This window comes from Arvicanthis niloticus, chromosome 5 (assembly GCF_011762505.2).
Source record: "Arvicanthis niloticus isolate mArvNil1 chromosome 5, mArvNil1.pat.X, whole genome shotgun sequence".
Taxonomy (NCBI): Eukaryota; Metazoa; Chordata; class Mammalia; order Rodentia; family Muridae; genus Arvicanthis; species Arvicanthis niloticus.
Genome location: NC_047662.1, coordinates 61658965 through 61685015, shown reverse-complemented (window position 1 = coordinate 61685015; position 26051 = coordinate 61658965). Strand labels below are relative to the sequence as shown.

At 42.0% G+C, this 26051-nt stretch overlaps 1 protein-coding gene across 5 annotated transcripts in view; it reads left to right on the top strand.

Annotated features, from left to right (window-relative positions):
* Positions 1–25818, top strand: part of Focad (focadhesin) — a 295918-nt gene extending 270100 nt beyond the window's left edge. For 4 of the 5 annotated variants that reach the window (XM_034503044.2, XM_076934681.1, XM_076934682.1 and 1 more), the window contains 9 exons: positions 3027–3155; positions 5135–5250; positions 8496–8756; positions 9350–9439; positions 17835–18012; positions 20104–20201; positions 21883–22134; positions 23717–23792; positions 25424–25818. In XM_034503044.2, coding sequence (XP_034358935.1) covers positions 3027–3155; positions 5135–5250; positions 8496–8756; positions 9350–9439; positions 17835–18012; positions 20104–20201; positions 21883–22134; positions 23717–23792; positions 25424–25497 — 1274 coding nt within the window. In that variant the 3' untranslated portion in view covers positions 25498–25818. Of the gene's footprint in view, positions 1–3026; positions 3156–5134; positions 5251–8495; positions 8757–9349; positions 9440–17834; positions 18013–20103; positions 20202–21882; positions 22135–23716; positions 23793–24764; positions 24801–25423 lie in introns of those variants that run through there. The other variant, XM_076934683.1, reaches the window with a different exon arrangement.
* Positions 25819–26051: the final 233 nt, after the last annotated feature.

The window sequence follows — 26051 nt, the reverse complement described above, 5'->3', positions numbered from 1 at the left end:
GGTCAGGAAGTAGTTTAGTGGGTAGCTAGGCTTAGAAAACATTGTTGATTTGTTAGCTGTTCTGGTGGGAATGAGAGTGAGAAACATAGGGTTAAATTCTGGATTGGAGTTAGGTAGAGATTTGTATTGTCAACTTAGAACTTATATTTGAAACTCTGAGCATAGATGAGCTTATACAGATTCAGCCAAAGATGAACACAAAAGCTTATTTTCATAAGTGTTACCTCAAGAATGAAAACATGGTGCACATTCTTCCTTCCTTCCTTTCTTTCTTTCTTTCTTTCTTTCTTTCTTTCTTTCTTTCTTTCTCTTTCTCTCTCTCTCTCTCTCTTTCTTTCTTTCTTTCTTTTTTCATTTATTTATATTTGTCTATGTGTGTGTATGATGTTTGTGTTTGTGTGAGGGCCTGCATACGCTATAGCAATTTGTAGAAGTCGGAGAATAACCTTGGGGGTCAGAGTCTCTCTGGAATACTGCAGTTTGTGCACCCCAGGCTACCTGGCCTATAAGTGTCCAGGGGAATGCTCCTGACTCTACCTCCTATTTTGTAGTAGGTATGCTGGGATTATAGATACATACGAGATACATATATCCATCTTGCTTTTACATGGGTTGCAGGAATCTGAAGTCAAGTCATCAAGCTTGTGCCCTTATCCATTGATCCATCTTTCTGGCCCCATGATATACTTGTAATTGGAAGAGTACAGAACTTGCTATATATCCACTGTTTTTATTTGAATGCTTATTTTTAATTATTTTGGACAGTCATCACTGAGATACTGAAATAGTGACTTTGTTATACAGCTGAACTGCCTTGGCAAGCTTGTTGTCTAGTCATGTGATGCCCTCCATCCTGTTATAATGCAGCATAATGGTCTTCACCAGATGATGGCACCACCTTCTTAGACTTTTCAGCCTCCAGAACTATCTGCTCTCTGAGCTTAGTTCTCCTTTTTGACTCCTACCTCCGCTTCTTTCTTTTCCTCTATATCTGTGGTTTGTATTCTTTTTTTTTTCTGTCCCTCTGCTTTTCTCCCCATCCATTCTCAATTCTCCTCTCTCCCAAGCTTCTTCTTTCTGTAGTGTGATGTAGGTCTGCCTACACCCTTGCTAAACCCTTTCACAAGGTTGGTTTTCCCCTCCTGGTTCCCTGCTTCTTTTCCACTCACCCCTACCCCCAGTTTCTCTTTTCTGTGCTGTGATGTAGCTCTGCCTTCACCCTTGCTACCAGTCACAAGGTTGGTTTCCCCTCCTGGTTTTCTGCTTCTCCTTTCCCCCCAGTTTCTCCTTTCTGTGGTGTGATGTAGCTCTGACTTCACCCTTGCTACTAGTCATAGGGTTGGTTTTCCCCTCTTGGTTCCTTACTTCTCCTTTCCACTCAGCTTCTCCTTTCCCTCCAGTTTCTCCTTTATGTTGTAGTATAGCTCTTTCTTCACCCTTGCTACCAATCACAAGGTTGGTTTTCCCCTCCCTGTTTTCTGCTTCTCCTTTCCCCCCAGTTTCTCCTTTCTGTGGTGTGATGTAGCTCTGACTTCGCCCTTGCTACTAGTCATAGGGTTGGTTTTCCCCTCTTGGTTTCTTACTTCTCCTTTCCACTCAGCTTCTCCTTTCCCTCCAGTTTCTCCTTTATGTTGTAATGTAGCTCTTTCTTCACCCTTGCTACCAATCACAAGGTTGGTTTTCCCCTCCTGGTTTTCTGCTTCTCCTTTCCCCACAGCTGCTTCTTTCTGTGATATGATGTAGTTCTGTTTTCACCCTTGCTACTAGTCATAGGGTTGGTTTTCCCCTCTTGGTTCCTTACTTCTCCTTTCTCCTCAGCTTCTCCTTTCAGTGCTATGACGTTCCTCTGCCTCCACTCTTGCTACCAGTCATAAGGTCAGGTTTTCCCTCCTAATCCCCTGCTTCTCCTAAACCCCCACCCCCGCTTCTCCTTTATGTAGCTGTGTTTTGTCTGGCTGACACACTCTCACTTCTGCTTTCTTTCTCTCATTGACTCATTGGCGTTTGTTGGTCTCACTCTGCTTCTCCCCCTCTCTGAGCTTCTCCATTCCGGGACTGTGTGGCCGTCACTGACTGTGCCTGCACTTGTGGTCTAGTGAATTTGCCTTTGCTTTTCCCGTTTCTTGAGCTTCTCTGTTTTTAGTTTTTCCCACATATCAGCTCTCTCACCTCTGCAGCCCCTCCCAGATGCTGATCCTGTGGGTTTTTTTTGCTGATGTAGTTTCTCGTTTTCCCCTGGCTTCTTTTCTGCTGATGGTGGTTTTCCTTTTGCTGATGATTTTGCCACCATTTCTTCTTGTTTTCTACATTTTTCAGTATCTACATTTTCTGTATTTCTTCATTTTTCTGTGTTCTCTGTAGCATCACTTTTACCTGCCCATTTTCATGGCTGTTCCTGCCTTTTACATCTACACGTTAATACTCTAGCATCTCAGGTTTAAGTACCTCCCTCCCAACATAAGGACCAATATTAAAGTGATGATCATATGGAATAGCTATTTCTCCCTTGGTGCTCACCTCTAGAGCAGGCACTGTAGCTTAGGAGCAAAAGAAGGTTTGCGTTATTGGTTTATTTGCTTGTTTCTAAAACAAAAACAAGTGGTAGGTGATAGGCGTGATGCCTTAGCGCCATAGTAGGTGGAGTGTTCAATAGCTCGCTAAGGTGCTGAGTGGGCTGCCCTTGACTACCCTGCTGTAAGTGTATTAAATTCCATACCAAGAACAGTGGGACAGTAATGAAGACTAGGTCATTGCTTTTAAAAAGTAGACAAAGAGACATGGAAATGTAGAAGATAGTAAAGATGTCTGGGGTATGTCTAACCAAAGGAGAAGATTGGAGATAGTATCTGAGAACAGGGGAACAAGGTTTGTAGCAAAAGGAGTTGGATTCAAAGTACAGCATTGGAAGGTTGATTGTAACTAAAGATATGGTATTAGAGCCTTCGGCTGCATAAGTAAAAGCAGTTCTGCTTTCAGTTGTAGCAGCCATTCAGATGATTTGCTAATTCTTTACTTTGCTGTTATAGGTCCTGAAGCTGTGTCTCCATCCCTTCTCAAAGTAGTGATGAAACCCATAGCAACTGTTGGGGAAAGCTACCAGTACCCTCCTGCAAACTTGGCCGCACTCCTCTCTCCACTTATGAGGCTAAACTTTGGTAAACATCAAGCTTTTTTTGGGTTTTCAGGTTATGCCCTTAGGATTAGGCCTGATTTTTTTTTAAAGCAGATTTTGTGTCACAGTTGACAGTGACTGGTAGATTTATTGTGAATGGTTATCGTGTATTCGATAACTGAGTTTCACTGAGTCCTTGTAGGGGAGGGTGAGGAGAAAGAGGTGAAAGACATAGACCTTATAGTCTATGTATATATAGTTCTGAGACTGTATAGCTCTCAAAAAACAACTCATGAAGAACCAGGGAGATGACTCAGTCAGTAAATGGTTTACTATGCAACCATGCAGTCCTCAGTTAGATCTCCTGTACCTATGGCAAAAATAGACAGACAGACAGATAGATAAACAGACAGACAGACAGACAGATAGACAGATAAAGCAATTGAGGAAGCAAGTGAACAAGCAAGCGCAGTTGTCTTAGTTAAAGTTTTGCTGCCATGAACAGCAAAGGCAATTCTTATAAAGGACAATATTTAATTGGGGCTGGCTTGCAGGTTTAGAGGTTCAGTCTGTTATCAAGTCAGGAACATGGCAGCATCCAGGCAGGCATGGTACAGGAGTTGCTGAGAGTTCTATATCTTCATCTGAAGGCTGCTAGCAGAATACTGACTGTCAGGCAGCTAGGATGAGGAACTTAAAGCCCACATGTTCCGCGCGCCCCCCAAATCTCTTTTCGCACGCGAATAAGGACAGGAGGCGATAATCGGGTATACTGCAAACGAGGACTTTACTGCTTGCCACGGTAAAACGGAAAGACCGACGAAACCGGAAGCGGCCTAGCTTAAATACACCCTAGAGTGACGTATTCACTTCTGAATGGCTGTTCGCTCACCACCCAATATTACGCCTCAGGATAGGCCAGTGACTTGGCGGTCTTTCTGCCTAGCAGCTGTGCAGATTAATTGTTTACTGCTGGGAAAACACGAGGCCAGCGCCATCTTGGAAATGCAAACATATAGCCCTGCTAACAGCGGCTTCCTACACCCACACCCACAGCCATATAACTACTCTAACAGGGCCACACCTTTGAATCATGCCACTCCCTGGGCCAAGTATATATAAACCATTACAGCAGTGCAGTGATGCATGCCTGTAATCCCAGTGCTGGGAAAAAGAAAATGACCCCCCCCCCCCCCAGGTGCTGGAGAGGTGGCTCAGTGCTCAAGAGCACTGGCTGCTCTTCCAGAAGACGTGGGTTCAATCCTCAGCAACCACATGGCAGCTTACAATTGTCTAACTCCAGTTTCAGGAGATACCACACCCTTACACAGACACACATGCAGGCAAAACACAGATGCACAAAAAGTAAAAAAAAAAAAAAATGATAAAAATGTAAAAGAACAAAAGGGAGGGAGGGAGGAAGGGAGAGAGAGAAGGAAAGAATGAAAGAATGAAAGGAAGGAAGGAAAGGAAGGAAGGAAAGGAAGGAAAGGAAGGAAGGAAGGAAGGAAGGAAGGAAGGAAGGAGGGAAGGAAGGAAGAGCCCCCACAGACTTACCTATAGGCCAACTTGATAGAGGCAATTTCTCACTTGGGGTTTCCTCCAGTCATATAACTGAGTTTGTGTCAAGTTGGTAAAAATTTAACTGGTACACCAGACAGAAGTTTCCCTATGTGCTGAACATATGCTGCACAAGGGAAAAAGAACACTAAGTGATTTGTAGCTAGTGTTTTCTCATATCTCTAAGTATTATCCTAGTGTCCATATTTCTTTAGAATGTCAGAGAGATGTCCCCAGAATGCGTAAGGCCCTTGGCAGTGTACAAGAGTTAGCACTGAGATTCTAGTGGGTGTGTTCTTTGCCTTCCACTTGAATGTCTCAAAATTCCATTTGGTTGGATGGATTCTGTTATGTGCATAAGTGACCCAAGCAGAGGGCTTGATTCAGACACTGAATCCTGAATGTGAGATGGGGAACTGAGCACTGTATTACAGAAACTGTTTTTTGTTTCTTCTCTTTCAGGTGAGGAGATACAGCAACTGTGCCTTGAGATTGCTGTAACTCAGGCACCATCGTCGCAGAGCGCGGCCGCGCTGCTGGGCTTGTGGGTGATGCCGCCACTGATCCACGGTCTGAGTGTATGTAGTAGTTCCAGGTATTGAGTGTAGTCAGGGACTGTTCTTCTCTGGGATGATCACACTCATTTGGAGTGTGGCCTCTTGAGTCAGGAATAGAGAAATGAAAGCTTGCTTATACTTGATCTAGCTGGCCAGCAGCCTGCAAGAGGGCATGGCTACTACCCCATCCTTATGTGTTTTAAATACTACTTATTACTAAAGGGGTAAATGATGATCACAGATACTAACATTATATTTGTAACAAAGGTTTATTTTTTGATAATACAGTAAGGCTATTTCAGTGGGTATTAATAGAGAAACAAATCCACCTGTACTGAACACTTCTTAAAAGCATCCCTTCCCCTCCTCTCCTGGTGTAGCTACAGTGAATCTTGAGAATGACATGGAGTCAGGTGGCCAGAAGTACATAAGGCTGCAGTAAGTGTTGAGAGATATGTAGTAAGAAAGGCTGCAGAAATTTTGAGTCTATCTTCTGGGACAGAAAAGATTCTCCATGATTTCCTAAAGATGTAACTTAATCATCAGTACATGGTCATCATGTTCAGTTCTAGTCATGATCTGGCTTTAGGTTTTTAAAGTAGTACAAGATTCTCTTATATCCCCAGTCTCTTGGCTCTGGTCCTTTTTAATCCTCATGATGGTCTTTAGTTGAAGAAATGTGTTTTGAAGTCTACATTTTTTCCTCTCACTATCACCTTTACCCACACCTGTCTACTCCAGCAGCTCACATCTTCCTGTCACTTGCTGAGCACTTGCTATGTACCTGGTGCCCGCTAGCATTTGGTTCATGTTGAAGACATCATCTTTAATGTCTAATGTGTCTGGAAGCTCATTTTAAAAGTTAGCCTTACTGAGTTGTAATTTATGTATCCTAAAAGTGGCTACTTGAATGGTAAACTTTGGTGAGTTTTAGTGTATTTATGTTTATAGTCATTGTCATGAATATTCATACCACTGAACATGACATTGGGTCTGTTTTTAGTCAGTCTCAGCTGAGAGTCAAGCCACCAATAATGTGCTATCCATAGTTATTCCTCTGTGTGTGTGTGTGTGTGTGTGTGTGTGTGTGTTGTACTGGTGCATGGGGTGTGTGGAGCATGGGAAGTGGACGTTAGAGGTCAGCATTGCCTGTCTTCCTTACGTGTACTCTGAGTTTTTGTGAGAGAGTCTCTCACTGAACCTGGAGCTCATGATGTAACTAAACTGGCTGGCCAGCAAGCCCCAGAGATTCTGTTCCTGTGCTTCCCAGCACTGGGTTTACAGGAGGTACTGGGATTGCAGGCACATTGCCATGCTTTTGTACATGGGTGCTGGAGATTGAAAGCTTCTACACATCAGCACTTCACCAACTGAGGCATCTCTTCAGACCCTGTTTTGTTCTTTTCTTCTCTCATTTCATTATTTCCTTGAGAATTTTGTACAGTGTGCTATGAATATATTAACTCCTTCCCACAACCCTTTCATATCCACTCCCTTTCCTATGCACCCAACTTTGTGTCCATTTTTTTTTTTCTTTTTCTTTAAGTCCATCAAGACCAATTTGTGCTGCCCAGATACTCTTGGGCATGTGGCTTTCTACTGGAGTGACATAGACCTATTAGGGGCCATATTCATAATGAAACTGACTTTCTTCCCAGAAGTTGTTAGTTACCCATGGCTCCTAAGCTAGTAAGGGGGCTTTGTGCCCATGTCCCCTCTCTTTCTGTGCTGGGATTTGGTCCGGCTTGAACTCGTGCAGGTCTTGTACAAGCTGCCACAACTGTTATGGGTTCATATATGCAGCTACCCTATACATTTAAACTGCATATCAGTTTTAGAAATTCTTTAGCACAGAATTGTATTATGAAGCTTTGTGTCTAGGAAGTATGTTTTGTTATTTCTACTTTGTAGATTGATAAACCTGAAACCTCCAGCAAAGTTTGATAAGGAAATCCATGGGAAGCCAGTATATGGCTGACTCCCAAGCATTGTACCATGAACTTTGTCTTCCTGTTGAATCAAGTGTCCAAGAGCCTATTCTATTGATCTGAAAAATTTTCTCTACATTTCTGTAGGCCTTCCATTTCTGGTTTAGATCTATGCAGCAGTTCTTGGCATCTGGTTTGGTTATGGTTGTATGTTGTTAATTATTTTTTAAATTATTTGACCTGTAATATTCTTGAAGATGAGCTCTTTAGAAAACTCATTGGAAAGATTTTATTATTTTTTTCCTAGCCTACATCTTTTAGACTTGTCCATTAGTATCCAACTTGTGTTACTAAGAATGTTTGAAGTGCCGTGTAACAGTTAATGCTAGTTTTGCCTCATCTTGACTCTCATGCCCTCTGGTGCCAGGCCCACATACTCAGTGCGTGGCTCTTTGCCCAGAAGTGGCCCAGCACATGAGTTCCTCTTGTTGTTTCCTTGTTTTTCCTCAAAAGATGATTTTAATATCAGATGCTTTGTTTATTTGATTTTTCAGCAGATGGGCTTCCCATCTCTGCAAAGATCTAAGGTATACGTTAAGCAGAATAGTTGCATAAATTGACAGCTTCTCTTGCTGAAGAGTATGGTTTTAAGATTGAACTGGAGAAGCTGGGGGTAAAATGTTTGCCATGAAAACATAAAGACCTAGTCTTGGATCTCCAGCATTCATATAAAGTTTGGGTGGTGTGTGTGTGTGTGTGTGTTTGTGTGTGCTAGGGGATTGAAGACAGATCATCCATGAAGCTCGTTGGCCACCCAATTCGTAAACTCTGTGTCCAGTGAGAAACGCTGAGGAAGACACCTGAAGTTGACTGCTAGCCTCCTCACACTGTGTGCGCACATATGTGCATGAACACATGTGTGCACGTGAACACCCATACTCATATATGTGCAAACACATATGCATACACCACATACAAAACAGCCAAAACAATAAGAGAAAATCAGAATAGCAATGTGACGTCCTTTCAAAAGGAGCATTGAGTTCCCGTCTCTGAACAGGCTTAAGCTATTCAACAATTTCAATTGAGAGGATTGATGGACCCTACAGGTACACATGTGTAACACTGGATGAGAAATAACTGAAACAGCTATAATTGCTGGTGCCTTTAATGATTACAGTGACCCTGTGGACTGTGTGGCCATGGGAAACTGCGGGAAAATGAAGTAATCCCCAGCTCTTAATCTGTCTGCTCTCCAACTCTGTGATGGCCAGGGACTTTAACCACCACAAACTCAGACAGCTTGTTTATGTCTGGCTTTATCTGTTTTCCTTCCAGCTGAATATTAAGAAATACCTCCTGGTATCTATGCCTCTGTGGGCAAAGCACGTCTCTGATGAACAGATCCAGGGTTTTGTCGAAAACCTGATGGTGGCAGTTTTTAAAGCAGCTTCCCAACCTTGCCATCCTGAGTTGTGCCCAAGTGCCTTACAGGGTCTGAGCCAAGCCATGAAACTGCCCAGTCCCTCCCACCACCTCTGGAGTCTGCTCTGCGATGCTACTGGGAGAATTTTTGACCTTCTGCCAAATAGGATTCGGGTAAAGAACAAAAATATTTACATTCCTGACAGTTTATGCTTGGGCTTCTTTAAAGTCATTTTGGCAAAGACAGGCTGGGGATGTTTTAAGAATATGGGTGGGAAGGCTAGCAAGAAATGACACATTCTTCACTAGGTTTGTTTCCAAGACTGATATTGAGGTTCAGTGTTTAGAACGAAAGTTTTAAGCAAGCTTAGAGGTGAGTTAACCAATGCTGTACCAGAAGCCTGCTGAAGATGAGCAAGCACAGTGTACCTCAGTGACATTGTCTTATTCATGTATACTTCCTATCACATGGCCTAATGTAGGCCCTTTCCCTCCCACAGCAGACCTCTACACTGGAGTTTCGCAAGCTAAAAATCTGGGTGAGAATAATGGAATTCTGATAGGGAGAAAAAAGTATAGCCATGCAAACACACAGAACAATGGAGAAGGCAATCTTAAATTGTGAAAGACTGACTATATGTTTTGGTTGCATTAGAATCTCATCAACAACTGTTATTGAGGATAAAAAAAAAAGTCTAATAATTCATCACAATACTAATAGACTTGATATATTTGTCTTACATTGTATTTTGATATATCTTTACCAGAGAAATGATCTCGAGCTGTACATCAGTATAGCAAAGTGCCTCTCAGAGATGACGGACGAAGGTGCCAATCAGGTTTCCCAGATTACTAAGGTAATATATGTGTAGTTCTATACATTATTTCATTATTGAAATATATTTCATTATTAAAGCGCAAATCACGCATGAAGAGTTGTTTACAATATTCTTGACATAGTGTGGTTTTACATCAAACTTGTTACTAGATAATTTTAGGGCACTTACTTTCTCCTTCAGATGTCAGGTCTAGTAGCTGTCCTGGTGGTGTGACTAGTGTTTAATACATACTGTCTAGATAAATAAGTGAGTGAGCAACTTTTTAACACAATTTCTTACACTTTGTCAAGAACAGTTTTGCATTACCTATGGGCAAAAATAAGAACAAGACAATGTCTTCAAGGTGACACCCACAAATGTAGGTGTATTCTGACCAAAGAACTTGCTGGTGTGTTGAAGACATAAACGCATAGTTCTGTTCACACCTTTGGTTTCTTCTACAGTATACTGTCCTTTTGTATGCAGAAAGGTGATCATGTGAAAAAACCAGAACTATTGGAAAGGTAATTGACAAGTAACCCCTATACCCAGTCACATGATGAACAAACAAATAAATACAAAATGCTTTGTGAAGCTGAAGTTGTAGGTACTAAATCCTTTAGCATAAACACATCCCGATTGGCATACTTATTTGAGTATAACCCTTTGTATAGCTAGTGCCCTGAACCCTCATCTCCAGTGGCTGGTGGTCTGCTTGTCATTGTCAGGTTTGTTTTTTTAGTTGGGTCCTTGAATATTTGTATCACATAGCAGTGGTTCTCAACATGGGGTCACTGGGCCAGTGTCTCAGCAGTGTCTGATGCTGATCAGAAGGGGGAATTCTCAAGTCCCGCTTGAGACTATGGGGCCCAGAAATCTATATTTTAAGAGTCACTCCTATCAGGCAATTCTGGCTCATCCTAAGGTTGAGAACAGAGTACTTGGCTCTCAACATTTTGGAAATTAGCTTATTTTAAACAGAAGCAGTTCAAGGAAGTAGTAAGAGGTGAGATGCTATTGTGTGAGATCCAGATCAGCAGCTTATGAGCAATGTGACCTCAGTTAAGTTGTACAACCTCTTAGTTTCCCTGTCTGTAAAATGGGGACAATAGAACCTACCCCTGAGGGTTGTCTTGAGAGTTAGATTACTTAGTCCACAATGAGTACCTGGAACAGTGCCAGCTCAAAGCAAGAGTTCAGTAATTACTTATCACCATATTCATGCTTGATACTGCACCAAAATTCAACAACTGTTAGTTTCTTCAAAATAATTTGCAATATGGACTCCAGAACCATGCCAAGGTAGTTTGACTACTCTGATATTAAAATCTATTGGTTCATTTTGAACGTCAGCTCTTGGATAGATAGGTGATTTTCTAGTATCATATACTGTCATTTAGAAAATATTAGTTCATCAAGTTTGAAGGTCTTCTAAATGTTGATATGTTTTATGATATAATACTAAAACATTATCTTTGTTGTGCTCCTCAGGAAGTACTCTACCCTTTGGGACATTGTCAAGGTCAAAGAAAGTAGACAAAATTTTTCTGAAAATCTAATTTTTATTAGATTTCAATTTAATTCTTGGTAACTAATACTATAGGATACTTTTCTTGGTGTGATAGAATCATTCCTTAAGTTTTTAATAAAATAGTCAGTTTAATAGACAGTTAAAATAGCCATAGTTTGCCAACAATTTTTCAAGGAAAGTGTGCTCCATATGTAGAACTATTTTAGATCTCAATTCCTTCTTTCCAGAGTTTGTCCCTGACATAACCATGACGCTGGGATACACAACAATCCTGTATGCTTTTTCACCAGTTTGTAACATAGAATATTGGTTGGATTTTTTATTATTTATATTAATATTGAGTATAAATGGCTTATTCATTTATTTACTTATTTAATGTGTATAGGTGTTTTGTCTGTGTGTATATCTGTGAATCACATTCATGCCTGGTATCCATGGAGGACAGAGAGAGTATCATATTCCCTGAATTAGAGTTATAAATGGTTGTAAACTACCATATGGGTACTGAGAATTGAACCAGTGTCCTCTGGAAGTGGTTAAATGCTTTTAACCACTGAGCTATCTCCCTCAAGCTCCTCTTAAATGGATTTTAAAAATTAAGTGGCGTTAAAAATGCAATGGATACCAACATAATTTGGTGGACTTAAAAAAATTAGTCTTGACCTCTTAGAACCTCTCAAAGGGCCTTGGGATCCCCAGAATTCTATGTGTTACATTTTGAAAACTGCTACACTAAATGCATATGTTTAGACTGTATTATGGTTCAAGAATTCCTGACGGAAGACCCTAGACTCAAATAGTATACAAGAATAAAGAATGTTTATTCTGCAGAAACAACCAGCATGGTAGGGTCACCAGTGCATCAAAATGGCAATGACCCCAAACAAAAGCACATAGGCCTTTTTATAGGGAACCAGGGGGGCTCTCTAGAAGGATTAGTGAATCTCTAATGTGATTGGTAGGGACCAAAGCCCTGACAATTTTGATTGGCTACTATGTTAGGGTTAGGTAATCTAAAGCCTCATTGGTGGGTGCCAGGATGCCCCACATGGACTGGACTGCATTTCCTGTGTCATGAATGATTAACCACCAGATGGGCTACCCAGCACAGATGGCCTAGCCTGAGATCAGATATCTCCTATTTATGTGGCTATCTTCAGGCTGTTCCTTAGGTGGGGGATTTTATTATCTTGTTCCTGGACTTTGGGGGTCTGCTTCTGAAGCAAATGGCTTATGGCCTAGATTCTGAGTGGAGACAAAATGGAATTAATGGACCCCTTCATTCCCCCCCCCCCCTTGAGTAAAGCTCTATCTCAAATCTTTGAGATGTATCTACTGGCTGATATTGTTGTCTCAAGACTATGAGTTGAACAATGGAGATTTGCTTCTTAATGAACCTAATAAGGGCATTGATAATGAAGGGCTGCATGTCAGTGTAAGCATCAACAGGACCAGGGACCCAGCTAAGGCAGAGGCAAGAGTGGTTAGCCAAGTGGACCAATTAAAGAGAAATTCATAACAGCCTTGATTCTGTCGTCTGTGTTTAGCCCTTTCTTTGAGTCTCTGTCGGACCATGGCCAAGTTATTTCAGATAATTCCCAAGTTGTTCGTATAGAAGTGACACTGCTCCCTCAGGGCCTGGAAGAGCCCTCCCTGCTCCAGGAAGAGTAAATCTAATCCCCTTCTATTTTGGAGTACTACTTTAGCCAATAAGTCTACTGACTGTTCTAGATAATGGATAGATTTTTCTAAGTAAGCTAAATTTGAATCTATAAGATTGTTTAAGGCCTGGTGAGTTTGATCAGTTTTGACTAAGGCTGTAGCACCAGTGCTGATTCCTGCAGCTGTGCCTGACCCCACAAGCAGCAAAAGTAGAATTGGTGAAGCCCCAAAATCTCCTTTTTCCCTGTTATGATTCGAAACTGTCTTCATATAGGTACTGACAGGAAGGTAGTAAACTTGAGGGAACAGCGCAACAAGAACACACAGGCTAGAGTTTTGGAGTATCCATGGATGGAGATAAGAGATTAAGCCCAAGGTACATGCAAACCAAGTCTCATTAGGGGGGCATGAGGTAGGAGTTGCTAGATTCTATGATAAGGGTATGATTGTAAAGATACTTAAGGTGAGAAGCTATTTAGTCTTACCTCTTTTTACATCATAGACAGTCCCTTTCTAGTCACTGCTTGAAGGGTAAAGGCAGGGGACTTTCCCCAGGAACACCTTGGTGGACTTTTAACAAATTTTCTGTGGTAGCCCAGCCAGTATACTATGGGGTCTGGGGTCCAGGCAGAGCCAATAATCTTCTCTGGTAAGGTTAGTAGTAGAGTTAATAAAATAGAAGGTAAAGTTGAGTAGTCCAAACAGGAGAGATGAATCGTAGACCCTACGGAGGGGTGTGATAACAGGACAAGACTGAATCTATGAGGGAAGAGGGATCTGAGACTAAGGCTAATGTCTTGGTTCTTAGGACAGATATTGACATCTCTGGGGACACTGGTCCTATTTCTACGGAGGGAGGTCCAGATCGGACTATTTGGTTTATCTGGAAAAGGAGTCCCCTATTTTGCCTATGATATAACATTAAGCTCCAAATTTTCCCAGCTTCTCATCCTCTACTCTTCTGTACCTTTTATCAAGATGGAGATGAGGTTTCTCCCCATGTTGAGACTACCAGTCCTCCAGGTGTTGGGTTCACTATCCTGCCTATCTGGATAAGATCCTGATTACCATGCACCCATGGGGTATTAGCTTTACAATCCATATACAGCAAAAGAAGCTTTCAGTACCACCGCAAGTCCTGTAGTCATTTGTCCCTGGGCACACATGGAGTTGGATGGTTGTGAATTGTCGTTCTTGACAGTCCTTTTCACAAGTTGGCCTAGCATTTTGCAGGTACTGATATGATGAACAGGGTTTGCCTCTTGATCTCAGATCCTTCCATATGTCTCTGGCCAGAGTGCAAAGGTTGAAAATGGGAAAGGTGGTACTCACCAGACCAATCAGTGTCAAAGCCTGTACCTCTCTCCCTAGCTCTCGAAGGGTTCTCTCGGGGCCTGGAAGTATCCATTTGGTGGTAACAGCTTGGTAAGGATTGTTAGCTAATTTCTAATAAAGCGAGTATGAGGAGCAGGTAGATGGAGCTCTTAGGAGATCTATAAAGACCTTCATCATCTAGGGCACGGCAGGATACTTGTGAGGCAAGAAGTTTTGAACTTTTAGATTTAGTGGATTCCAAGGATGGGTGACAGCTCACCAATGTCTGGTGCTAGCCTCAGGTGCTTGGTCATCTGGAATCCGTTCCCTGAGGTGTTTCACCTGTTGAGTTGTTTTGTACCTGGCAGGTTTGAGGTGGGTATGGTGTATCCAAGTCTTTATCCCGTCAACCTTTATAGTTGTGGTCATTGTCCGTATCACTGTATGCAGACCCTTTCAGCAGGGCTCAGGGGTCTTGTGGTTGTGTCTCTTAATCCAGATCTTGACATCTGGTTCAAAGCAATGGGGATCAGGGGGTGCAGAATCATAGATTTGGCTGATGCTTGGCCATATTTACTTTTGCATTCTATGAAGAGCCTGTAACACCTCTAGAAACATCTGATGGTCATATTCTGAAAGATGAAACCTGGTCCATTGTCAGGGCCCAGCCACAAGGGTAGTCAATACCTGGGAATGATTCTTCCAGTGACTTCTTGGCTACCAAAGTGGTGGTCTCATTCTTGGTAGGGAACACCTCTACCCAACCTGAAAAGGTGCCTACAAAGACTAGGGGGTATCTATATCCATACAGGCCTTGCTTAATTTCAGTGTAGTCTATTCCCAGTTTACACCTGGCCTTTGTCTTCATAGCCAGATTCCTGGTCTTCCTTGCCCCGTGTGGTTAGGGGGTTTACTGCCTTACAGGCCGGGCAGTGGGAAATGACCTCATGGACTAAGAATCCTAGCTAAAAGATTTTGTATTTGGCATTCCTCAGCAGTTCTTTGCATTTCCTGTGGCCCAGGTGGGTATTCTGACGAATCTGATGTATAAGCTGTCTAGAAAATTCTGAAGGAAAAATCACATGACTGTCCGATGCTTGGAACCATGTTGTTTTTCTAATAAAGTCCTTGACATTTTGTTTGATCGCTTTTGCCTTCTGGGCTGCAATTCAGAGCCTGGGGAAGCTCTGGAGGGACCAGAGCTACCATGGCTTTGGCTGTGAGGTCTAACGCAGCCTCTTTTGCAGCCTACTGGCTAGCCTGGTTTTTTGCCCTCTTGTCCATGCCCTTTTGAAATCCTGGGCAGTGAACAATGGCTATCTTGAGGGGCAGCCATAATGCCTCTAACAAGGCCAGAATCTTGTCTTCATTTTTAATAACTTCCTTTTGCTGTGAGTAACCCCCTTTCTTTATATATGAGTCCATGAACATGAGCTATAGTGAAGGTGTATCAGCTGTCTGTGTGTAGATATTAGCAGTTTTGCCTTTTGCCAATTTAAAGGCCTTGGTCAAAGTAATTAATTCAGCTTTCTGAGCCTAAGTCCCAGATGGTAGGACCTAAGCCCATATTATAGTGTCAAGAGTCACCACTGCCACACCTGCATAGCTGATTCTGCCTTGCATGAAGCTGCTCACTTCTGTAAAATAAGTCCCTTCCACATCCAGCCAGGAGATATCTGTTAGGTCTGGTCCAGATTCTGGACATGGTTCTTCACTATTGAGCAGTCGTGCATGATGTCCAGGTTCAGGTTCAGGAGCAAAATAGCTAGGTTCAGGGCAATGGCAGGGTGGTATCTAATACGGGGTAGGTTTAGGAACAGGGTCTGATAGTGCACCAAGTGGGCATAAGGTATCCAGCAGTCTGGGAGAGGTTTGAGAACTCATTCAATGGCTTGAGGGGTATTTACAGTCAGTTCTTGTCCCATGGCAATTTTATCTGCATCCTTGACCAGCAAAGCAGTGGCTGCCATGATGCATAGGCAAGATGGCTAATCCTGTGATACAGGGTTCATCTTTATACAGATAGGCCACTGATCTCTTCCAAGGGCCCAGGGTCTGTGTCAGTATCCCTTTGGCTATGCCTTTGTTTTCATCTACGTACTAATGGAAAGGCTTATAGATGTCTGCCAGGCCAAGTGCTGGGGCCTCAAGTGCTTCCTTGAGCCTGTGAAAAGCTTTGTCCATCTCAGGAGTCCAGTTTAAGGTGCCCTAAGTGGTCTCATTCTTCAGCGACTGTTTCCTTAACCTGTAAAATTACCTGGAGTGGGAGGTAGGAAAGGTCTCAGCCAAGGAGGGGGCTCTCCACCAGATGCTGCCAGACAGTGATGTATGGGTCCTGTTCAGAGTATCCAAGGTTTCCAAACGTAATACCTTTAACCAAGTAGATAGTGAGAAGGTGGAAGGAGGCCATCCCACAATGAAGGCTGGCCAGTCATTTCTACAAGAGACAACAGGTTTCCTTGACCATACAATTAGGCCCCAACTCTCCACCAGGCATTTGAAATCCTTGAAGTATGACTGGACGAGGTTCATGGGGTGGAGCTGGTTGTCTGCCCCATGTTTTTCTCAAGAAAAACAAAAAGAACAAGTAAAACACAAACACAAAACCACAAAAACAAGTCTACCGGGGTCCGGAAAAGAAACTGAAATGAAGCTGATGGTGGCCTATCCTAAGAATGGGCTCTGTCAATCAGGAATGTCCTCCAGTTTCTATCAAAACCTGTGTCAGACTGGTGCGCTCTGACTCCAGCTGAAGGGAGTCCAGAGGAGGTGGCCTATCCCAAGAACAGGCTCTGCCAGTTTGGAACCGTCTGTCAGCTTCAAAGACCAGGGTCAGACTGGAGTTCTCCATCTCCAACTGAAGAGGGTCTGGAGCATCCTCAGAACCTCCTGGCCAGGAGTGAGTTATTGGAGTATTCACCCTGCCTCCTTGGCCTCCAGAGTGCAAACAAAATGAAAGGAATTCACCCCATACTGAACAAGACAAAGGATGACTCAGAGTAAGACAAAGATACACAACACATGGAGGTGTGCTGCAACTCACTGATAAGTGGGGAGTCAATTGCTCCCCCCAAATGCTCTACTATCAAGTTGGGACCCCAGCAAATCCCGGATGAGCCCCCAAATGTTAGGGTTTGGGAATCACTGAAGGAAGACCCCAGACTCAAATAGTATGCAAGAACAAAGAGCATTTGTTCTGCAGAAACAACCAACATGCTGGGGTCACCACTGCATCAAAATCGCAATGATCCCAGACAAAGGCATGCAGGGCTTCTTATAGGTTACCAGGGGAACTCTCTAGAAGGATTAAGTCATCTCTAATGTGATTGGTAGGGGCCAAAGCCCTGACATTAGTACAATTTTGATTGGCTACTATGTTAGGGTTAGATAATCTAAAACCTCATTGGTGGTGCCAGGATGGACTGCATGCCTGCATCATGAATGATTAACCAGCAGTTGGGCTGCCCAGCACAGATGGCCTAGCCTGAGATCAGATATCGCCTATTTATGTGGCTATCTTCAGACTGTTCTTTGGGTGGGGAATTTTATTATCTTGTTCCTGGTTTTTGGGGTCTGCTGCTGAAGCAGATAGCTTATGGCCAGTTTCTGAGTGGAGACAAATGGAGTGAACTGGTATTTGGAACATAGTAAGTATAGTATGTATAATGCTATTATTCTGTATCCTTACTTCCTAACCTCCAAACACACTCATAGTTTCCATGGGAATAAAGTGTGGCATTACAGCCCTCTATTGCATGTGCATTTCCTGTAACACAGGCAGCTAGATTCTGTGCTGCAGGAAGTGAAGCATCTCTAGTGTTTGGGGGAAAAGTGTCAAGCTCACCCTTCTGATTGCCTTTGCCTTGAGGTTTTATTGACACTTCATTAACTTACCAATGACTAAACAACTGGTTCCCCCTCTCCCAGGACAACATAGAAAAGGCTGCCTTTGTCAGGTTGTACTTGGTCTCTCAAGGGCGACTCCCGCTGATGAGCCTGACCGATCTGCTCACTGCCACTGTGCAGCACCCCGAGAAGGAGACGCTCGCCTGGATGACCCTGCACAGCTTATACCAGGCACGCATTGTCAACCACACCAACACAGGTGAGCACAGAAACATTTGCCCGCTGTAGCTCTTCCGCCTCACGTGTCACCTCAACTTCAAAGCTGGCTTGTTTGCTGACACAGGTCTGACCTTACCAAAGATGAATAGTGCTTACGATGGACGGTAGGCTGTATCTCACACCACCCATGTCTGGATAGAAGAATTAAATATTTTTAAAGATTGTCATATTATCTTTGTTCCGCTGGTCTACCAATAGTTCTCAACCTGTGGGTCACAAACCCTTTGAGGGACAACCTTTTCACAGGAGTCACATATATGATATCCTGCATACCAGATATTTACATTATGATTCATAATAGCAAAGTTAAAGTTATGAGGTAGCACTGAAAATGATTTTATGGTTGGGGGACATCAGAACATAAGGAACTGTATTAAGGGTCATATGCAGCGCTAGGAAGGGGGAAAACCACTGATCTAGACCCTCACGGATACAACACTAGGTTACTTCTGTCAGTTTTACTTTAGTTTTCCAAACACACAAGATTGAAATTGATTCTCCTGATAATAGAAAGAAAATGGTTTGTCAGTGGCCACTTAATTAAGAGTCAAAAAGGTAAACAAGCAAAATTAAATAATCTGTGTAAAAAGACTTCTCGGGTGTTTGTTTGTTTGTTTGTTTGTTTTGGGGGAGAGGGGGAAGACAGGTATGTAGACCAGGCTGGCCTTAAACTCAAAGAGATCTCTCTGCTTTTCCCTCCCAAGTGATGTTAGGATTAAGTTAAGTGTGCACTGCCACGCCTGGCATGTTTTGCTTACAGAGCATTTTAGACACTAAATTGTAATGGCCCTTTCAGGATAGAACTTGCCCTTGGCTATGTGTTTATTATAAGGGAAATTAAGCAGTTTGCTTATATCCTCCTTAGTGCCTAACACTGAAGAAGAAAATGGCCTTGTGATGAGAAATATAATTTTCTTTTATTTAAATAAATAAATTTTATATATTGCTGTGTGTATGTGTCTGTCTCTCTCTTTCTGTGTGTGTGTGTGTGTGTGTGTCTATGTGTGTCTGTGTGTGTGTTTGTGTGTCTGTGTGTGTCTGTGTCTGTGTGTCTGAGTATGGGTACACATGTGCTCTGGTGTATGTGTAGAAATTAGAAGACAACTTTGGGAGTGTGGGTCTCTCTTTAACTGTGGGTTCCACATATCAAACTCAGGTCATCAGGCTCTTGTGCCAGGCATCTTTACCTGCTGGGCTGTATCACCCACCCAATAATCTTAAGTTTTCATTCTAAAGTAAAAATACGTTTATTGGGAACAAATTTAGTAGCTGTTTCTCGTTTTTGATCAAGATACTTAGAATAAACTAGAGATGTCTGGTGTCGCTTTTGATTCTGATCAGCCTACTTCCTTTTCCTCTTATTAAATTCTTAGGATGTTCCTAAGTAGTTTTTCCTGTGCTGGAACCCCTCATTTAAAAAGAGAAGAGGGCTGGACTGATGGCTCAGTGGTTAAGAGCACAGGCTGGTCTTCCAGAGGACCAAGGTTCAATTCCCAGCACTTACATGGCAGCTCACAATTGTCCATAACTCCTGATCCAGGGGATCTGACACCCTCCCACAGACATATGTGCGATCAGAATACCAATGTACATGAAATAAAAATATTGTCTTAAATAATCATATTTCTCAATCCCTATGCTGATATTTGTTCTCCAGTTACCCTGTGGTGGCTGGTTGGTGTTTCTGTTTTTTATGTCATCAGGACAGGCTTCTGATTGCTCCAGCATATTGAGAGTAGGAAAGCACAGGAGGAATATAAAACAGCTAACTACCGGAGATTCAGCATTATTGCCTAGTTACATTCCAGATTTCTTCTGGTGTGTTCAGTTTTCACAGGAAAAACTTCAATAAATGTGTTCTGTCACTACTGGGCAGAGAGACTTGAGGGATGATTCACTTCAACAAAAAGGCTAAAATAATTTCCTGATGTGAGTAGTGTAGACTTTAGCCTGGGCAGCGACATTTCCAGAACTGCATCTTAAAGCTGTCCAAGGACCTCTGACCATGTGTCCTTTTTCGGTTGTGATGATTATTACTAATCCATGATTAAAAATACTCGTTTTGTTTCAGGTGTGTTGAAGAGACTGGAGTGGCTCTTGGAACTGATGGGTTATATGAGAAACATTGCTTACCAGCCAGCATCTGCTCAGAATGCGGCTCCTGATGAGGTACAGTCTAGAGAAAAACTTAAATTAAAATGTAAAACTTATATTTTCTCTCCTAAAAGAAGACTCAGTTGCTGTGTTGCTCAGCTTTTCACTGCCGTAGCAAACACGGGAGGCCTTCAGCTTACAAAGGGAAATCATTCATCTGGCTCACAGTTTGGGGTTCTAGCCCAGGGTCCATTGATCCCACAGCTTTGGACATGTGGTGAAGTGATGCTTCATGGAGGGCGTGCATTGCTGAGGCAGATCTAAGACCCATAGTTCTTCTCAGAGCACACTCCCTCCCCAGTTCCCCAAGAGCTCCTACTACTTCCTACCACCTATATGGTCTACTACTTTCCCATAGCATCAGCCTGGGGCCTAAGCCTGGAAGCCATGGCCTTTGGGGTCATTCAAGATCCAAGATCAAACATACTCTCACAACTTTTCTTCCTTTTATTTTGAGAAACACTGGAAAGAACTCTTTAATGTCATAAGAAAACAATGACTATAGTCATGTTTCTTGAGATGCCAAGACTGCCTTTAGAGAAATATTTTTAGCAAAACATGTTCTTTGATGCAAAGGACTCAAAGAATACCAGTTAGAGAAAGACCAGAGTCCTCATGGTGTGTGTAGGAATGCCAGGCTCGTGTGACTAAAAATGCCTAGGACGAAGACATTCATGAATTATATGCAGAATGTCTATGTGTGCTGACACCTGCATGTGACCTGTGAAGGTTTTCATCAGATCTGCAGTGTGCCTGATGACACCCCAAAGAAAAGGTTCCTAGTATTGGGTGATTGTAAAAACCAATACAAACAGTACAGTAATAGAAGCATAGCTCTATTCCATCTTTTTTCTTAATTTTCTGTGTAGGCATTCTTCCCATTTGTTAAAATTTGCATAACCTGATATGTTCTTTGGAATTCTGAACCAGTTATCTGAAGAGTTGTGTGTCTTTTTGCAGTTATTAAAATTTTAATTCATCAATTAGGATCTTAAGAGATCGAAAAATATGTTTTTAAGAATACTTATTTTTTTATGCTAACAGTCTTTCCTCTTTGTTTCTGATTTCCTGAGCTTTTATTAACTTTCTGTTTTCTTACTTGTCCTGCCAAAAAATCTCAAAACACTTAGCATGAAAATTAGCTGGAAAAAATATAATTGAAATCACAGTAATTCAGCATCTTGGAAGTATCCCCATTACTGTATCTAACTTTTTTACAATTGTCTAATGTAGACTGAAGGTTGGATTACAGACAGATTGTTTTTTTAATGTCTAAAGATAAACTTTTTATTTTTTAAAATAAAATGTTTCATATTTTTTAAAAATCAGTATTGTTCATATAACAAATACCTTCCTTAGTTTATTTATCTTTTTAAAAACACCAAAAATGGGTAAGTATTCAGATCTTGATATGATTAAGAATTAATTATATTTCTCTGGTAATGTTGGAGAAATAATCTGGAACTGTTGGGTCCTCCCTCACATAAGAAAAAAACAGGAACCTTCCAAAGTCCAGATAAGCTCTTCAGTTGGCATGGAAACTAAGTTGGCTGCTCAGTGCAGTTCCTCTTCTGGGGCAACAGGAGTAGTTGGAGAAAGAGAAGATAGCCTTTTATCATGATAGAGGCTGTGTTTGTGAACTTGTATAACTTGGAATAAAACATATGGTCTCATGTTTCTTCTATTTTCTTCACAGGCTTTGGACTTCTTGATGCTGATATTTGCAGCTGCAGTCGTGGCATGGGCAGACCATGAGGCCCCCCTTCTCCTTGGCCTCAGTGCCAGTTGGTTGCCATGGCACCAGGAGAATGGCCCTGGTGGGCCAGCAGCAACCTTGCTTGGCAGGAGTCCGATGCATAGAGTCACTGTGCAAGAGGTTCTCACTCAGCTCCCCAGTAGCATGCTACTGCTGCTTCAAAAAGAGCCATGGAAGGAACAGACCCAGAAGGTGAGGGGTGGCAGCCACCTGCTTAGCAGGACAGGCAGGCTTTTGTCTCCAGCAATTGCTGCTGAATGATGGAAGTAGCAATTAGATGAAGCTTGGATCACACCAAAGGCTTTCATACTCATCCCCAAGTATCACTCACATGCCATGTGATAGAGGCAGAGGCCAACCCAGGGTCAGGGTAACTATAGTCTAGAAAACTGACAGCAGCAACAACTCATTTATGGTGAGGGGGCAGCTAGAGAGAAAGCCTCTATCCATCCATTTATTGAGTGCACATGAGCTCTTGATCCTGGGTGGAGAGGATACATTTTACCTCCAATACCTTGAAATAGGCAGAGAAACTCAAGATCCATGGTGATGTGCTGTGTGGGGTACGAGGTGAGAAGTAAGAGAGGTTGCACGGGCTCATATACAGGGGCGGTTCAGAGAACATTCCAGGGGAAGTGTGGCTCTAGAGTAGCTATAGTACTGTGACATATAAAGATCTGTTTGCCTTATTCTGTCTCTCTATATGTATTTGCCATAGCTGGCCTGACTATGTGTACTTACCATAGCTGGCCTGTTGTAGATCCCAGACAGCCCAGTATCATAAGCAGCTCTCATGATTAGTCTTCATGTGTGCAGACTCTCAGCTGAACACATGGAAGCACCATCTCCTTTACTTGGCTTTACCTGGCTCTGCCCTGTCTCTAACACAGCTGATTGGAAGATTCTTCTCTGAATCCTATTTAATCAAAACTGTATTTTTATGATGTTTAAAACTTTAATACTTTGCCACTTATTTTTGAAATATGAACATTAATCCTTAAAAGCGTTTCTGAACTGTAAGCCTGGCTTAGCTACGCCTAACCCCGCTGAGTGTCTCAGCTGAAAGGCCTTTCACTGTTAAGTCAGGTAAGTGTTAGGAGGCTACCCCAAGCTTTGTATTTTATGTTCTACTTATAACCAAAATAAACATGGTCTCTTCTATTATTTCCACACTGGGACATTGTTCACCTTGGATACAGGATAGATATCTTAGATTCATTGTGTATTTGTAGTGACTATTTACTAGTAAGTTGTAAAACAGGAAAGAACATTTCTGAACCTATGATTCTTGGCCAAAATTCATATGAAACCAGGTGGAGATGGTATGATGCAAAGAAAATCACATTGCAGCCACATATAGCTCTGTTCAAATCTTGATTCTGCTATTATTGCAAGGAAGTTAACTCGGATCGGGTCGCTTACCCTGTCTGAGTATATCAGAGTGACTAGAGATAATGTTCAAGAAAAACAGAAGTCCTCTGGGCCCCTGTCTGCCGTATGCTTTCTACACAAGGCCTTAGTATATCTCCATATGGAAAGTGGGTTAGGTTTACTGAGGCCTCTTGATAATTGCATCTTTCATCCATGTCTCATCTCTGCACCACCCCCACCCTCATACTATCCCTGCTTTCCATGCCATTTCTACTTCTCCAGCCTCTACAGGAAATGCTTCAAAACCATTGCACTTCTTCTCATGTATGCAGGCCCAAGAGACTGTCTGCTCTCATACTAATGGTGGGATTTACTTCACTGACAATATTCTTTTTCACCCTAGTTCATTGACTGGCTATTTAGCATCATGGAAATGCCTAACGAAGCCTTTGCAGCAAAGTCCAAGGATCTTTTAAAAGGTATTACTTCATGCTTTATGCCCAACATGAGCTAAAACTACTTGTGATGAAATGGAAGAGCACCATTTGGGTACATGGGCTCAAGAAAATGTCTTTACTATGGCATTTTGAGTTAGAAACATGGGGTAAAAAGGAGGGCCAGTGCCATTAAAATTAACTTTTAGATAAGTAATATTAAATATCATTATAATTATAAAATAATTAAATTTTGCAAAGTTCAGAAAAGTTTAAATACAGCCAACAGAAATCCAGAGTTCCAGAGACAGTTTTGATGTCTGTAAGGTTTTTTTTCATCCTGTATGTGAGGACTCTTCTAAAATATTTGTAATGGGAAACAACTGGGAAATGCACAGAGCTTTCTCATTTCAGCTTTTATGTTGTAACGTGATTTGTAAACCCTACAACCCTTTATACTAACTTCTGGTGACAGTGATACTGCTCTGTGTTTCCAGAAGGGAGCGAGGTGCTGACTGAGCTATCAAGCACTTTCAGTCCCGCACTTCTCCCTGCACTGGCACATTTACATTATGACTGTAAGAATTCCCAAATGTGGAAGATTTTTCTGAAAATTTTGTAGAGTTGTAAACTTAGCTATGAGGTGTGATTTGGCCATTGGCCTCATGACCTGAAATGGCTCATACTTGTCGCCTATGTCTTGGGATTTGAGCTTCTGGAACCAGCAGCTCCTGCTGATGTCCTTTGCATGCCACAAGACATTGCACTGAGAAGTGCCCTTCCCATTGGTCTACCCTGTGATGCTTTAATCAGCCTGCAGCCATAGCATAACCCATTGGGGGATATAATATTTTTATTACTAAATAGGCAGGAAATCTGGGCAAATGAGAACCATGTAGATGAGGGTCAGGGCTTCGGTGTGATTCCAGTGTGGCACAAAGTGTTACTGTGAGTCAGGCCTGTGACTTATCCATTCCTTGGGACTTGCTGATAGGAGTTCCTGTTTGTATGCCACAGGGAGTTTGGACCAATGATGGTTGCAAACATCTGCTATCTTCAGTTACAAAGGTACCAACTGATATCAATAAAGAAAACAATCCCTTGGTTTAAGGAACCACACCTTTCCTAGATTACATAGCCATTGGCTTACTAGAATGACCTGGGTTCCCTACATTCCTTCCCATATTTTTTTTTTATTTTATATAACATCTGAATATATTAATATTCTAGAATAAGATAAGAAATATGTAGTCATTACCAAACAGTGTTAATCAGAATTTCTCTACTTTTAATTGTTCCTTGGGACCCATAACACAATGGGAAATACATACATTACAGATACATGTCCAGGTAAAATTTAGTGTGAGTACACTTGCTTCATTGAGCACAAGAACTCAGCTTTCTTATAGGTGTTGAGGGCTTCTCTAATTAAACACTTAATGGAAATAAACCAGTTCATGTATAAAAGGACACAAATTTAAAGTAAATTGTTACAGAGGCATCATTTCATGTAAATAGTAATGACATTAATAAAAACAATTATCACTAGCGCCAAACATCAATAGTTCTGTAAATTTTTCTATTTACTGTTTTGACACCTTTTTGATCAAAATGATCTTTTCAGACATAGCACAGCTCTGTCAAGTCCATCAGTCTGTCCTGTGTTTTTGTCCTAGCCACCCTGCTATCCTTGAGAGTTCTCCCAGAGTTTAAGAAGAAAGCTGTATGGACCAGAGCGTATGGTTGGTGACAATCACAGGAACCAGCAGCATTCTCCACCGAAGGAGACAGACCAAAGAAGTAGAAGCTTTTTAGGACTTCTGTCTGAGATGTGTGAGAAGTGATCCTCACTGTTGGAGGTCATGAGAGCATGGCTACATACTGACATCTCATCGTGTGCGTGGCCAGGAGAGGGGTGCATTCCTTGGGTTCCTGGGCATTTGAAACTGAAATAGAACATGACTTCTAAATGGACAGAGGTCATTGTAAAAGTCTTCTTTTCTTTGTGAAAACTGGAGTATATTTTCTCTCCTTTAAGTTCTAGTAAAATAATCTTAAGAGTTTTGGGCAATGTGACTTTTGTTTTTTAAGTGTGTAGGAAGATTTTGCCAGTGAAAGGAAACCATACAGGTGACAAAGATATGATAATCTACTTTCCATGAAGCCTTGTCAATGAGTTAGACAAATTTTATTCCTGTTGATAAAACACCCACTTACAGAACTGCTAGGCACATTCCAATCACTAGGTATGACACCGACTGGTACGCACATTAGACTCATCAGTGATAGGTGGAATTTTTATGC